General features: G+C 48.7%; 1 protein-coding gene across 4 annotated transcripts in view; it reads left to right on the top strand.

The window, feature by feature from the left end:
* Kiaa0319l (KIAA0319 like) overlaps positions 1–16,318 on the top strand; it is a 94,011-nt gene that overhangs the window by 76,151 nt on the left and 1,542 nt on the right. For all 4 annotated transcript variants that reach the window (XM_021652541.2, XM_060379540.1, XM_021652542.2 and 1 more), the window contains exons 11-20: positions 875–998; positions 1,516–1,648; positions 3,326–3,474; positions 4,384–4,535; positions 4,636–4,774; positions 5,954–6,113; positions 10,191–10,333; positions 10,917–11,039; positions 11,673–11,763; positions 12,851–12,942. In XM_021652541.2, the coding sequence (XP_021508216.1) occupies positions 875–998; positions 1,516–1,648; positions 3,326–3,474; positions 4,384–4,535; positions 4,636–4,774; positions 5,954–6,113; positions 10,191–10,333; positions 10,917–11,039; positions 11,673–11,763; positions 12,851–12,942 (1,306 nt within the window). The remainder of the gene's footprint in view (positions 1–874; positions 999–1,515; positions 1,649–3,325; positions 3,475–4,383; positions 4,536–4,635; positions 4,775–5,953; positions 6,114–10,190; positions 10,334–10,916; positions 11,040–11,672; positions 11,764–12,850; positions 12,943–16,318) is intronic.

Here is a 16,318-nt window from a genome sequence, read left to right as displayed (position 1 = left end):
CAAGGCCAGCCTAATCTATAGAATGAGTTCCAGGACAGCCAGGACTACACAGAGAAACCTAGTCTCAAAACAAAACAAAACAGAGTTTTATGGGTCTCTGATTAACAGATTATCTGAAACTTTTAGTATTAGGAGGCTAGGGTAAGAAATGTGTCAGTTAAGGGTGACCCAACCCAGAGAGTCAAACTACACAGATGGCACAGAGTGCAAGTCTTGTAAGCTCATTGGAGTAGATCATCTGGCTACAAGATGCCTTCCCCGAAGTCTGGCAAGAGTAGACAGGGCACTTCAAGAAGTAGAGTGATCTGGGCAGGGCTGTGGGGAGTAGGGACCCTTTTCCTCCTGGGTCCTGCTGGCTGCTGTCACATGGCAATATGGCCTTAGTGTTGTTTGACAATCCTGCTGACTAAGAGCAGACAGAATGAGACTTTGGGGTGGAATTTTCCAACTGTTCAGCACTATAGGTCAAACAGAATAGAATGCCTGCAAGCAGGACTCAGCCCTCGGCTGCCTGTCTATCAAAAGCACCTGCATTGTAGGTTTGCCTACAATTATTTATAATGCTTTCTCTGATCTACAGGAAGAGTTCTGTATCTCCAGGTTTCTAGAGGCATGACCCAAAGCATGTTTGACCTGGCTTTAGTTGAGGTATTGTGATAGGTTTCTCTGAAGCCACAGAATCTATAGAAATTCTTATTAGTACAATGTCTCATGCTGTCCTGCTAATGGGCACTCATTGTGCTGAGCTGGAACATAACGACCCAGGACCAAGTTCAGTTTAAAGAGCTGGCTGAACCGTTTTTGCCTGAGTTAGTATTGTGAGCAGGGCTGTGATCCTGGGAGTCATTTCCTATGCCTGAATGTCTGCATGTAGGGAGTTAGAACGCCAACCCTGCAGCTGTCTGCAATGCAAGAAGGAGACTATACCTATCAGCTCACGGTGACTGACACCACAGGACAGCAGGCCACTGCTCAAGTGACTGTGATTGTACAGCCTGGTAAGCTCCTCCTCGGGGTCCCGTTGGTGCTGGGGCAAGAAGGGTTGGAGTTCTGAGCTGCAGGGGCAGAGAGGTAGAGGGTAGCACCCCACGGAGCCTGAGACCCACAGCTTTCAAGAGCTATGCCTTGCTCTTCTCCCTTCAGTGTGTGCCCTTCCTTTTCTTGCTAGTAGTTACTTGTGATAGTGAAGGCGGCCACTGTATCACACACTGCTTGATCTTAAAGGGCTGGTGGAAAGCCCACGTGTCTGGAAAGCTGTATCTCCTCTTCTTACCCTATTGGTTAGGTTTCAGAGCTAGTATGCTGCTAGAACTTCACTGTTTTCAGGATTGTTTGACATAATTCAGTCTCATTCTTCACTGAGTCCCCTGATGGCATTGGTCTCTCACCCACATATCTTGTATTGCTCTGGGCTAAGAGGCAGGGTTCCCATGGCTACCAGAACAGATGCCCCAATGGGTCCTCTCCCCTACCACCTGGAGTGTTGCTTTTAATGGCTGCATATCTTTGTTCTAGAGAACAACAAGCCTCCTCAGGCAGATGCAGGCCCAGACAAAGAGCTGACCCTGCCCGTGGACAGTACAACCTTGGATGGCAGCAAGAGTACAGATGACCAAAGAATCGTCTCCTATCTTTGGGAGCAGACCCAGTGAGTGTTGATGTAGACCTCATCTGTGCAGAGGTGCCAGTCCCTGGAACATCAAGCTTTGATTCGCTTTTAAGACTTGACTCATTCCTACTAGTTTATCCAGGAGAGTGAGAAAGAAGTGTTTATAATCCTAAGTTTTAAATCTTAAGAAAGATTTTCTTTTTTAAAGAAAGAATATATATTATCAGTTAGGCCCTGGTAGTACTGTGTGATCCTGGGGCTTTGTAGGTACAATTTATCTGCTAAATGTGTAGTTGAATTACACTTGAGAGGCAGGCTGGAAGAGGTAATGGAGCAGAAAAATACTGTTGTTCAAAATTAACTAGTAAGGTTAGCTGAGGGGTGGGCAAGCAGCCACTGAGAGGAATTGAAATTCATCGTAAAGCAAAAGCATGCCTATGTTACTGCTCCTAGAGACATTGTTTCTCAGTTAGCCAAAGATCAAAGACTGCAGCCAAGATGATACTTTTCAAATTGAGATTACCTATTTGAGCCATCCATTCCTGTTTGTACAATTTCTTTCAGCTCTTATGAACCATAGCAAATGGAACTTAAATTGTATACAGGATTCTGCGCAAAGTGAAGGGATTCTAGGGAAGTTGAAAACGTTCTATACGTTCTATATCTCTAAAAACTGCAGCCACAAAGACAGGCTGGGGTTTAGTCTTAACACACACACACACACACACACACACACACACACACCCATATACACACTGATATCTTATTCCAGCATTGGAGATGGGTGGGAAAGGGTTTTAATTTCTACTTAGGAAGTTAATGTTAGGCCTCAGACAGCCTTCTCCTCAGCTGCTGTGGAGAGCTGGGTCTCCCTTAGCTCTGTGTGTTGCTCCTGTAACTGTTTGTTGAAGGCAGACCTGATGAACCCTCAAGCAGAGGGGTGGTGGTGCTGCAGTGTGGCTAGTACTTGTGGAGCTGCTTGGGTAAGACAGGCCACTGGGGTCAGAGGTAATAAGTTTCAAAAGCAGAGCTGGGAGCTGGCAGCCTTCTCTGGTTGTCCTCAGTTGGAAGGATGCGTGGGTGCAGGGCTCAGGCTGTGTGCTGGCCACAAGCCTCCTGCAGACTGCTGTGCTGTGAGATGCAGTGGGGAGGAAGCAGGATGTGGTGTCCTGGGGTTCTGTCCAGGAGCTAGAGGAGACTCTGCTAGAAACAGGAGAAGAGGGCTTTATCCCAAGAGCCCCTCTGCAGTCTTGGCCTGCATCCTTCCTTTGACTTTTCATCACGGTGGGTCAGGGAAGGGTTCAAGAGTTTGGATAAGAAGTGTATTTTGCTTCTTTGCTGGCAAGAGCAAACCAAGTAATGGACCAGAAATGCTTTTCAGAAACCTCATCCTTAGATCATCCTATCGATCACAGAGCTACTCAGTGAGCTTTATTTCTTATATAAACTAGAATAATGAAGAATTTTCATGTTGTAGAAGCACATGTAAAAGATAAGACTGTGTTTAAAAGCTGGTGAGTGGAATTTTTTTACTAGAAGTAGCCTGTGTTTTGGGGCCAAGTGATACTGTCTCCAAAAAGAATAGTTTTTAACATTTTCTGTCAAGGTTTGGGAAACAATTGTTCCTGTCTTAGCTGAGGCAATAATTGCTCTTCCTTGCTGCCAGGAGAAGAGCAGACAGGTGCGACTCCACCCTCTGATCACTCTCTTCTCTAGGGGCCCTGACGGGGTGCAGCTAGAGGACGCCAACAGCAGTGTCGCCACTGTGACTGGGCTGCAAGTGGGGACCTATGTGTTCACCTTAACTGTCAAAGATGAAAGGGACCTGCAGAGCCAGAGCTCTGTGAATGTCATTGTCAAAGAAGGTGGGTCTTGGGTGGGCATGTGCAGCAGCCTCTTTGGGTCTGATAGCCCAGGAATCTGCCGTGTCTCATTTGGTGCAGGATTGATTAGAGATAAGGAAACAGGCTAGGGGTAAGGCGCTGCAATTTTCTAAACATCTTTGAGAGGAGCTGTAAGGTGATTTTTAAACCCCCTTTCCTGCTCTACTCCCTCCCTCCACATCCCCCTCCTTCCTTCCTGTTCCTTCTTCTCAAATGACTAGTGAAAGTACTAAAGGATTTGTTTTCTTAGCATTTTGATTTTGCCTGTGTGCTAAGACCTGGGGCTTCTGTGACTCTCCGATAGCTACAGTGACACCTGCCGGCAGGTGCTGGGATGGCCGCTGCACTGCAGCTTCCTGGCTGACATCCTCCTTGTCCTGTTGGCCTCACAGGGATTGGGGAGGGCTTGGGAGAGGCCGTGGCTGGTAGTAGAAAGTCCACCGTATCAGTGGGTCACATATAGTGTTGTGATGACTAAACTGAGGTAACTCCTGGCAAGCTGAGCTTCTGTGACACGGAGCCTATGGGGCCTCAGCTCAGAGGGTCATACTCTTCCTTTTCCTGTGAACTACAGGGAAAAAAGACACCCTGAGAGCAACATTTAAAGGGAGGGGTTAGAGTGGCAACTGGCCAAACCCAAGCTTCCAGCTTGGAGCGCCCTGGCTTCATTTCTACTCCCTAACTCCCTGTAAAGCAGAGGAGAGCTGCGGAGCCACAGGAGGAGAGCATACTGTCCCCGCTGTGGCAGCACAGGGTCTACTGGCTTTTGGGCGAACACTAAACGGCTCTCTGTTTAAGGTGCCCCCAGTGCTGAGTCCCACACAAGCCTCACAAGTAGCATCTTGCTTTCCCAGAATGCCATGTTATTTCATTGCTGTCTTCTTTGGTTAGAAATAAACAAACCACCAGTAGCCAAGATCGCTGGGAATGTGGTGGTTACCTTGCCCACGAGCACAGCAGAACTGGATGGCTCCCGGTCCTCTGACGACAAGGGGATAGTCAGCTACCTGTGGACTCGAGATGAGGGGAGCCCAGCTGCAGGGGTGAGTGCTGTGACTGGTCCACCAGCAAAGCTGTATGGCTCAAGCAGTAGCTTGCTCCAAGCATTCTGTCCTAGAGCACAGCCATGTTGTTGCCCCACAGGAGGTGCTGAATCACTCTGACCATCACCCTGTCCTCTTCCTTTCCAACCTGGTTGAGGGAACCTATACGTTTCATCTGAAAGTGACTGATGCAAAGGGTGAGAGCGACACAGACCGGACCACTGTGGAAGTGAAACCTGGTAAGCTCACTGACCCAGCTCAGCCTCTAGCGCCCCCAGCCCCCACCCCCCCGCAACACACACACAGCAGGTCCAGCCTTTACTGCCTGTACCCTCCCACACAGCCAGCAGCACAGACCTCCCCTACTTAGCGCACGCAGACAGCTGGCCTCAGAGAGGGCAGGCCTGCTCAGCCATCCAGTATTGTGTCAGATAGAGCTTTGTGCCCCGGCTCAGTACCGTCTGCACACAACTGAGGAGAACACTCAGGGTTCCTGGGAATTCGAGCTCAGGAATAGCTTGAGTCATGGTGTGTCACCAGCATGTAAATGCAGAAAACAATGTGTTTTTATAAGCTGAGCCTCAGGCTTTATCTGACACTCCAGGGAAGGTAGAGTGATGTCCTGCACACTTTTCAAGTTTTCAGAAATGAATGCCATCCTTAAACAGAAGCTTGGTTTTGTGATAGGGAAGGATGATAGTGGACAGGGCTGATGGCTCCTAGCAGAAACATCAGCTCTTTCCTTAGGTCAGCCCCAGGCATGGGAAGGGTCCATCTAGGGAAGGGTCCTGGGAAGACTTTCAGCTTTTACTTAGCCAGAAGGACACTGGCTAAGAAGAATAGTGTCTCATCTGTGTTCAAAATCAGGCTACAGGCTCTTCCATCCAACTCTGCAGGCAAGGTGTTCTGAGCCACCCCTGGTTGCTTAGGCTGTGGCTAGCAAGCATGACCACATCCAGGCTCTAGAGGTGAACACTATGGTGTTGAGGTCATTCCTTGGCTACCTGGACTTTCCCTGTGTTTGCTGCATCCACACCACTGTTAGGATAACTGAAATACAACATATTACTCCTGAAAGTGGGGACAGGGGAGACTGCTGACACATGGTAGGCTGGAGAGTTCAGCTGTGCCTGTCACAGGGCTTGGGAAACAAAGGCCTCGTCTTATGTTCTGTGTCCCTCCATGAAGCCTGGTGCCTCCTGGCTTGTGCCTCACCCGGGCACTTGTGTGGCAGTTCTTAGGGTAGTGGAAAGCCTTCCAAGCCAGCTCCTGACGGATTTGCTAGGAGTACGCTTCTCTTCTTTCCCACCCAAAGGACATCTAACTGCTGTCACCACTTTCCCTTCTATGCCAAAGCAAACACAGTGACAGCCCTGTTTTAACAGTTTGAAGCCATGACTGATCCTTGTGCTTTCCAGATCCCAGGAAAAGCAACCTGGTGGAGATCATTTTGGATGTTAACGTCAGTCAGCTGACAGAGAGGCTGAAGGGGATGTTCATCCGCCAGATTGGGGTCCTCCTGGGGGTGCTGGATTCTGACATCATTGTACAAAAGATTCAGCCATACACGGAGCAAAGGTAGCTGGACAATGAATTCGGGAAGAAAAGGAAAGCCTGGGGCTCCCCAGGCTTCCCAGCTGAGCAGTAGTGATGCTAGATGGAGAAGGGAGTGCTTTGACCAGGAACCACTTGTGAGTGTATCTTGCCAGTCAGGCCTCAGCCCTGTGCTAGACCCTCAGATAGGCTCTGAGAACAGGTTTGTAAGCTATAGTCTGAGATGGAGGTGATTATGTTTTTGCCCTTACTGTGGAGCAGGGGCCACTGCGTGGCCTTCAGCAAATAGCCAGGCCAGTTAGTTCTCCCAGGAGAGCTGGATGAGAAGGTAGCCCAAAGATGTTCCAGAAATAAAGGTTGCCTTGCCTAGCATATGAGAATTAAAAGATTAAAAAGGGAGCAGCATGAGTGGTGGGTCCAGGGTGGGATATGCAGGCTTCTTCTGGAAGGCATTTGGTTCAGTGTTCGTAGACGCGGGATGTGGTCAAACGTAAGGCCAGTGGAGATTGAGAGAATTGCATACAAAGGAACTCAAGTTAGTTTGTTTTAAAAGCAAAGAAACGCCATGTTTAGATTTTTCTTCAAGGAGATGAGTAGTATGTAGGCTAAAAGGAGTTAGGGTAGAGCAGTTGGGCGCTTCTGAGTTTGTCCAGCAACAAGGGGAGAGCCCTTACTTAAGGTAGTGGTGAGAAGCAATGAAAATGAGCTGGGTAGGGGGCCAAGTGCTGTGCCCCAATCAGCAGCTTTGGAAATGAAGGTGAGGGAGGCTGGACAAGTGAGTCAGACTGCGAACTAAGATTAGGGAAGAAGCAGGAACTCACTTGATTATTGAATTTGGGTAACTTTTCCCTCATGAAGCCCAGGGTGGCTTTGAACCCAAGAACCTCCTGCCGGCAGATCTGAGAGAAAGAATTAAAGTTGGAAACCTGGGGATACAGGGTAGGAAAAAACACCAAAGAGCAGGTGTCAAAGTCAAAATGGTGGATGAATGACACTGGGACATGTCAAAATGGTTGGGTAACGATAGAACTCTGGAGACCACAACATTTAAGGGAAAAACAAAGAAGTGGCAAGCCTGGAAAGAGCCACAGGAGCACCGGAGGGTGGCTGACCTGTGGGGTCAGCCCAAGGAGTGTGCTCTGCAGATTGCCAAAATGGCAGGACAGTGTTACTGTCTTGAGTACATGGAAGTGATATATAGACATAGACGCTGCGGCAGAGAAATGGCTCAGTGGTTAACAGCATTGGCTGCTCTTCTACAGGACTGTGGTCCAATTCCCAACTCACTGGAACTGTCTTTAACTCCAGTTCCAGGGGATCCAACACCCTTGAACAAGCATACATACATCATGGAAAACACTGGTGCTAAAAGGAAGGTGGAGATTAGATTCAGATGTGCCTTGTAATGTTGGTGGGGAGTTTTTTTGTTTGTTTGTTTCCAAGAGAGGGTTTCTCTGTGTGGCCCTGAATGTCCTTGAACTCACTCTGTTGACCAGCCTGGCCTCGAACTTACAGAGATCCTCCTGTGTCTGCCTCCCAAGTGCTGAAGCCACCACTGGCTCCAATGCACCTTTTAAACCGAGGCCATCTCTCAGCCTTTTTGTTGCCTGAGGTAAGACTCAGACAGCATTAGTGGTACTGGATCCTGTTGTGTCTGTGTGAGGGGAACAAGGAGACACATCCTGAGGTTGGAAGCAAAGGTGAGAGATGGAAGCAGTTGGGAGCAGCTCCAGGGAGGGACACTGACAGCACTGGAGTCAGAGCTAAGGTTGAGGCATCAGAAGCAAGAAGTGACTCCAACTTCACGACAGCCACCTGGAGTTTTATGAGCACACTGTGGGCCTCATCCTAAGAGACTGTGACTCAGGTAGAATGGGACTGGACCTTTGTCTGCAGTGCACAGCCTTTCAGTGAATCTCCTACACAGCTGACTGGGTCAGTGACATAATTAGGACACTTTTCTAATTTTTCATATATATGCATGTGTCTGTGAGTACAGGCGCCTGTGGAGGCCAGAGGTATCAAATCTCCCTGGAGCTGGAGTTAGTCAGTAGTAAGCCACCTCCCATAGGTGCTAGGAATCGAACTCTTCTTTAAGAGCCATGCATATTCTTAACCACTGAGCCATCTTTCCAGCCTCAGTACTCTTTTCTTTAATAAACAAACAAACAAACAAATAAAAACAACAACAACAAAACCTCACCACCACACCACCAACAATGCTCAGTGGCTGGGGAATAGACTAGGGTACACAGCTTCCTAAGTTGTTGGGAATTGGCTGGGGAGCAGTGGCCACACCATCACTGCCAGTGGGCATAAAGAAGAGGAGCACCTGGCTTGTCCTTGGTTTAGGTTGTAACCAGGGCATAGGTGAGGATTTCAGGAGGGGCTCCTTCTTTGAGAAGATGTCCACTGCAGAGAGAAAGCAGGACCTTCCACACCGGTAGATGTCCGGGAAGTGTGGGAACTGCATATTGCCTGTGAAAACTCTAGTACTTATTTTATAGCATTGGTTTTGAGGGTTAAATGTGACAGTGTGGGCCCAAGACATGGCTCAGTAAGCAAGGAGATTGCTGCCAAGCCTGGTGACCTGAGTTCAATCCCTGGGACTCACATGGTGGAAGTCTTCAACAAGTTACCCTTTGAGCTCCACACACAGTCACATACAAACAAGTATAGTAAAAAATTTGTGTAGATCTGTAACATGTAATGCTTGACCAGCGATTTTTTTGTTTGTTTGTTTGTTTGTTTTTTGAGACAGGGTCTCACTATGTAGCCCCTGCTGACCTGTGATATGCTGTGTAGACTAGAACCTACAGAGGTCCACCTGCGGTAGCTTCAAATGCTAGGATTAAAGATGCACGTCTGATCAGTGGTTATTACCAGAAGTTTATTTTGAGACATGCTTGCTTGTAGCATCTCTGAAAGATCTGGGTTCTTTGGTTTTGGCATGTTTTTTTGCTGATGTGAATTAGTTGAGATTGCTCCTGTAGGAGAGGAGGTAAAAATGTGAGGGCTAAGCTGGGCACGTGCTTTTAATCCCAGCACTCAGGAGTGTCAGAGGCAGGTAGATCGCTGTGAGTTTGAGGTCAGCCTGGTCTATAAATTGAGTCCAGGACAGCCAAGGCTATGCAGAGAAACCCTATCTTGAAAAACAAAAAAGATGTGAGGGCTATTGGTAAAGGCAGAAAGAAGAGTTGTACCCATGGATTACAGAAGGAAATGGTAAGAAATGAACCCTGTCTTTATAGTAAAGGCAGTGTCTTGGGTCTGGAGTTTGCAGGACCTCATTGTTAGCTTCACTTTGTAGTGAGCTTTTAGTCAATGACAGTATAGCCTGAACTGTATGTCATGTCATACATGGAAGGTGCTGCTATACTTTAGGATAGCTTCTCCTCGAAGCAGCCTCTGGGATACTTGGGCTTCTCCGCTGCCCTGCACACTAAGAGGCAGCATCTTGGGAGTACCTATAATCCATGTGGCACACTGACTGGGAAGGTTTGCTTTGTGCCGCTAAGGGGTAGGCCATCAGAGACTGAGGTTAAGACATAGGGAACAAATGTGAGTTCAAACAACAGGCAGAAAAGCAAACAGATTCTGGGTTCGGAGTGATGTCATTTCAAACCAGCAACCCCGCTATGTAGGGACTGTCTTTTTGCTGTCACAGTAACAGTTTGGCTTATGGATAATCTTTCCAGCAGTTTGTATTTATACAGCACTGTGGTGTGCTTTACATGTAACCTGGCTACAAACCCAGTTGCATTGCTGTCCTAGCTGGCAAAGGCTGGTAGGAGGAGTGGAACTACAGCCCCAACTCCTGTTCTCTCCTTCCTGCTCATGTAAGCTTTAGGGGCTTACAGAGTGGGGATCTGGCTCTGCCATAACTGTGTTGCCTGGGGCAAATCAGTGAGCTCCCCTGGGCCTCAGTGTTGTCCTCTGTAAAATGAAGGTGGCCCTGAAGCACCTGTCTCACTGGCCTGCTGTGACCGTGCATGTCACCACAGGCTGAGCACTGTCTGTCCCAGACACAAGGTGCTTTCAGATGCCTCAGTGGCTGCCATGACCACTTCAGCACATTCACACTGTTGTCTGTCTCTGCAGCACCAAGATGTTATTTTTTGTTCAGAATGAGCCTCCCCACCAGCTCTTCAAAGGCCATGAGGTAGCAGCCATGCTCAAGAGTGAGCTGCGCAAGCAGAAGGCTGACTTCCTGATATTCCGAGCCCTGGAAATCAACACAGTCAGTAAGTCACGGGAAGCTGGGAGTCAAGGCCTCTTGCAAACATTCACCTGGGATCTTGTACCCCAGGGTCCACAGGTTCCTACAGTCATCGGGGGAACCATGAGCCTGAATAAAAAGATAATTTTATCTATATTTTGTCTCTAATTCAATCATCACCCTCACCCTTGAAGGCGTGCAGTATTAACAGCTGTGACTCTGAGGCCAAAGAGCTGACAGTTGTCATTGCACTGCATGGCAGCCGCATTTGCATTCAGCAGTGCCTCAGAATTAGCTGTTGTTGGAGCCCCGCAGAATCTCTTCCCTAATGTTCTAACAGATGCATATCTAGTTTAGAAAACTGGGGTTCTAAAATTTTTCAGAATTAGTCTGGTAATATTTTATATATTGCTTCTGGAGTTACATTACTCTGTTGAGGAGTAATGCAGAATTGAGGGTTACTGGTACAGACAGCAAAGGAAGCTGTCTTGTGCCTGCCTGTCCCATGAAGCCAACATGAACTACGGGGATTTGGGTTTTCATGAGCCCTGGAAGCTGGTTGTCCTTCTGGCTCTCTCTAACTTCTACCTCTTTTCTGCTATCTTCAGCTTGTCAGCTGAACTGTTCTGACCATGGTCACTGTGACTCATTCACCAAGCGCTGTGTCTGTGACCCATTTTGGATGGAGAATTTCATCAAGGTGCAGCTGAGGGATGGAGACAGCAACTGTGGTGAGTGTGGCTCTGTGCCAGCCAGCTTGGCTGCAGTGTGGCACTGTGCTGCGGGGGCAGGTGTTGATGTTGGAGGCAGATGAGCAGGCAGTAGAACGCTGTATTTTCTGTTTGCAGAGGACTCTTCCTCCCTTCCTCCACACTTGCTGCATGTTAGCTCTGAGAGGTTTCTGGAGCATTCAGAGCAGCTGCATACTACGGTCTGAATCCCATGTGCTGCCAGGCGGGCCTCTTGTCTTTGTGGAGTGCCTAAATGCTGTGGCCTCATGAAAACCCACATTCCCTGACCTTACAGTGCATGTCTTTAATCCCAGCACTTGAAAGGCAGAGGTAGGCAGATCTCTTAAGTTCAAGGTCAGCCTGGTCTACAGAGCCAGTTCCAGGACAAGCAGGGCTACACAGAGTCCCCGTCTCGAGAAACCAAACCAAACCAAACCTTACATCCTTGCATCCTTTGAAGTGCCCGGAGCACTGCTGGAGCAGCGCTTGGGACACAGTGGCATGTTAGAAGCTTGCAAGCTTCCACTCACCCTACCCAGGGAGCCAGGCACATTGCTGCCCATTTTGAAGCCACCTTTCGTCTGAGGTGGGGTAGCCTCTCACGAACCCTCCACCACTTTGATTTCTTTGCAGAATGGAGCGTGCTATATGTTATCATTGCTACCTTTGTCATTGTTGTTGCTTTGGGAATCCTGTCGTGGACTACAATCTGCTGTTGTAAGAGGTGAGATGATAGGGTGGTGACAAGTGTGTGGGAGAGATAAGATGAATTCTCCTTTGAAGTCCCTTTGGCCTCATGTCACAGAACTTTTCTGTGAGGAGGTATCTGACACCTTCTTTGTAAGATTGCACTTGACCCCCAGTCACTTTGGTGGGAGTTTGAGCACCCAAGGCCTGTGGCAGGAAATCTCATTACTCACTCCTGAGGGCAGAAGCCCTCATTTAAGGCGGGTCACTGTAGAGATTTGCAAGGTGGAGACCCTGGTAGGGGTGTGGCTGGGTGCATTCCTCACACCTGGACATAGGACTATTTCACAAACTTACAGACTTCAATTCATAACTGGTTGTTCTAGTTTGTTTGTTTTTATTGAGACAGCCTAACTAGCTGTACTTACTCTTCTGTTACATTTATTTCATGTTTTTCAATGTTAAACATGATTTCAAGAAAGGGGCATAGCTCAGTGGTAGAACCCTTCCCTGGCATATACACAAGACTTCTGCATGTGGTGCTAGTGACTGAGCCAAAAGTATGGTCTTTGTGGATCATCACCTTCAGAAAGCATTTTCTTTTTTATACCTCCAACAGCCTTATCCCAATTTATAGATGAGGAAACTCAGGCTCAGTATAATTATATCACCTGTCTGAGAGCAGTTTGAGACAGGGCTGGGATGGAGCCTGACATAGGACCTCATTTAAAACTTAGAAAAGTAGAATTAAAAAAAAAAATATATCCTTGCCAAGCCGGGTGTGGTTGTGCACACCTGTAAACCCAGCACTTGGGGAGACAGAGGCAGGTGGATCTCTGTGAGTTCAAGGCCAGCCTGATCTACAAAGCAAGTCCAGGACAGCCAAGCTACACAGAGAAATTCTGGCTCGAACTTCCCTCCCCCAAAAAAATTCCTCCACAGCCACAGAAAACCTATCAGCAGCTCCATGTTTCACTGCCCCTCCCTCATGCCCTCCAGCCAAGCTTTTATCTTCCCACCTGCTCTGGCTGAGAAGTGAGGAAAGGCACCTGTGTACCAGGCAGGCCCTGCACTCCAGAGCCTCACAAACCTTCCTGAGCAGAGATGGGGGTTGTGTTTTTTAGGCAAAAAGGAAAACCCAAGAGGAAAAGCAGATACAAGATCCTGGATGCCACAGATCAGGAAAGCCTGGAGCTGAAGCCAACCTCCCGAGCAGGTAGGACTCTGGAGCTGGTCCTGAGGGGCCAGACTAAGTGCTCAGTCCCCTTGTTCCTTTCACGTCCATGCTCATTCATCTGTCCATGTCAGGTTTGCTTCTTGCTTGGTGATCCTGTGGTCACTGTCAGGGGCTTCAGTTTCTTGAGTCTGAGCAGTCTGACCAGCTTATAACCTACTTTTCCTCTAACCTTCTACTCTATCCCTGTCATTAGGCAGATCCCCAGCTGCCGTCCATCAGTCTTGGCACAGCTGCTTTCCTGCTGCCTGCAGGTGTGCTGGGCTGTCAGGGGCACCACCAGGGTTCCTGACACAAGCCCTTCCAGGACTGAGCAGTGGGAGCAGAAGAGTTAGGGTGTGTCATGGGCCTTCCTCCCCTTCTAGGTTCCCTCATGGTAAGGCCATAGACAAGTCATCCATTGCCTTAAAGTCAACTTAAAGGTTTGTGTTAGGGGAGGCTGCGGGAGACACAGGCTCAAGACCCCCTGCTCTCAGAGAACTGTGGTCCAGCAGGGGAGAAGACACGGCTACAGAGAACAAGTGTTCACAAGCAGCTGGGCTCTGCACCTAGGCAGCTCCATTGTCAGCTGGGCCTGAAATAAGCCCAGGATACCAGAACCCTCCCCAAGAGCAAATAATGTGTGCAACTAGCTCCCGTGGAGTAGCCAGTGAGGCCCCCATCACTTTACCTTGACCATATTTCTTCATCATGCTTTTCTTGGCCTGGTTGTGTGGCCACTGTGAGCTTGCTGTGTCTGTTTGCTTTCAGGGAGCAATCTTGTTCATCTCCAATCTTTTCTGATGAGGTTCTGCTGTTCTTATGTTCCCGAAAGTTTTTTTCTCATCCCTGTTTAGCCTCCCAAAATCATGCTCACAGCTGTATAGAATGATTATGAAAAGTCTTGATAAAGAGTATACATAAGACCTGAGATGCTCAGCAGGTAAAGGCACAGTGGAAGCAGCACACACACAGCACATACAAACACATACATACATGTACACAGATACACACACACACCACAACACACACACTCCAAGCAGGGAAGGAAGGGAGGCACAGATAGGGAGGAAAGGAGAGGGACAGTTTAAAGAATTAAGAGTGACAGTTAAGCTAGGAAGGATAAACATCAGCAGATGAGTCAACAGCATTTCAGACACAGGCAATGTGGTGAGGCCCCACTGCTGAGAGGAGCAGAGGGCATTTGGGGAGGTGGGCAAAAACTATGTACCCTGGGCAAGTGAGCCAAAATGAGGGACCCAGGCTGGATGAGTGAGCAGGTCTTTGCTGAGGTTCCCTCTAAGAGCAGTGGGTGCTTTAAGGGGTTTAGGGCTGAGCATCTGTGGTACTAAGAAGATGCCAGAAGTACAGTGACAACATAAAGCAGGCTGAAAGGAAGCAGTTTCCAACGGTCTGAGGAGGTAGTGACAGTGCACAGAGGAGCAGACAAGGTCAAGTCTGATTCCCACCTAGCTGCTGACAGAATCAGGACAGCTGCTACCAGGACTGTTCTGGGAGAGAACTAAATTGAACCCAGAAGAATGGTCAGTACTGAAAGATGGGATTCTACTTGCCAGTGAGGATAGCATCTCAAAATTGGGTCACGGCTCTGAAGAGAGTCCCCAACACCCACGATGGCCTGCAGAGGATGAATCCTGCAGAGTAGGGGTCATCATAAAAGAATCACAACTCAAGATGCCAATAGAGACCCTAGGAGCCACCCGCAGAGCTGGCACAATGGTGGATGCCTATAGCGGTAGGGGGTGAGGAAACATAAGCCCTATGGATTTCAAAGCCTTTTCAAAATTGAGTTACAAAGATAACCTGAGAAGCTGGACAGAGGGCCAGGACTCATGCCCAGTCCTGCATGCAGAGGCAGAGGAGGGAAGGGGAGGGGCTACACTGGGCAGGGCAGAGCCCAGGGGGAGTGTGACAACAGCAGACTGAGAGATCTGCTTTTTTGTTCTCTGTTATGGTAGATTGAACCAAATTACTTTTTACCACCCACAAAAGCCACTCTTGGTAGCTCAAACTGATTCATCAGAAACTTGTGAGTACAGCACGTTGAGTCATTGTAAGGGAGCACACCTAACGCCCCCTGGCCTCATCGTGCTACCATCCAGGCAGTGCCCATGGTGCCATGTGCTGGGCTGCTTTCACCCTCATTCCTTACAGCAGTTCATCTGCACCCAGGCATTTACTGACAGGCATGTATTTATTGACCAGTTACACTGTTCATCAGTATAGAAAGACTGCTGTGGACACACACAGGGATCTCTCTATTGGGTGCAACAAGAGAATTGCTGAGTCCCAGTGATGTGTGTTCAGTTTTCACTGATGCTGTCCGTCACCTTTAGTGGGTGAGCAAGAGCTGTAGCAATCAGGTGCTGGGTGAGAGATGGGGCTGTGCAGCCATGAAACGATCTCTTTAAAGGCCTCTGTCCTGTGGGAAAGAGGAGGCGTCATGTGTGGACATGATTGCTGTGGCCTTTAGAGTCTCAAGACAACTTGATCTGGATTTTAAGATTCATTTTTGCTAGGTGATGGTGGTGCATACCTTTAATCCCAGCACTCTGGAGCCACTCAGGTGATCTCTGAGTTCTAGGCCAAGCTGGCTTACAGAGTGAATTCTAGGACAGCCAGGGCTACACAGAGAAACCCTTTCTCAAAAAAAAAAAAAAAAAAAAAAAAAGTTTCTGTGTAAAGGTGCATGTCTGCGTGAGTACATGCACACATGACCATGGAGTCCAGAGAGGCTGCGTCCTCTAGAGCTGTGCTTACAGAGGCTGCGTCCTCTAGAGCTGTGCTTACAGAGGCTGCGTCCTCTAGAGCTGTGCTTACAGAGGCTGCATCCTCTAGAGCTGTGGCTACAGAGGCTGCATCCTCTAGAGCTGTGGCTACAGAGGCTGCGTCCTCCAGAGCTGTGGCTACAGAGGCTGCGTCCTCCAGAGCTGTGCTTACAGAGGCTGCGTCCTCCAGAGCTGTGCTTACAGAGGCTGCGTCCTCCAGAGCTGTGCTTACAGAGGCTGCGTCCTCTAGAGCTGTGGCTACAGAGGCTGCATCCTCTAGAGCTGTGGCTACAGAGGCTGCATCCTCCAGAGCTGTGCTTACAGAGGCTGGTTACAGAGGCTGCATCCTCCAGAGCTGTGCTTACAGAGGCTGCTTACAGAGGCTGCGTCCTCTACAGCTGTGCTTACAGAAGCCACCTGTTGTGGACACTGGAAGTTAAACTTGGGCCTCTGGAAGGGCAGTAACTGCTGCTTCTAACTGTGAGCAACTCTGCAGTCCCAGGTGCTTCTTAGAGAACTTGGTTGGTGTGTTAATAAAATGGCTACTTGAGCCTGTCTCTGAATGAGTCTCATTCTCAGCCAGGCTTTCC

The sequence above is a fragment of the Meriones unguiculatus genome, chromosome 3, assembly GCF_030254825.1.
Source record: "Meriones unguiculatus strain TT.TT164.6M chromosome 3, Bangor_MerUng_6.1, whole genome shotgun sequence".
In the NCBI taxonomy this organism is placed as follows: domain Eukaryota; kingdom Metazoa; phylum Chordata; class Mammalia; order Rodentia; family Muridae; genus Meriones; species Meriones unguiculatus.
The sequence above is the reverse complement of the archived record's forward strand: the minus strand, read 5'-3'. Positions and strand labels throughout refer to the sequence as shown.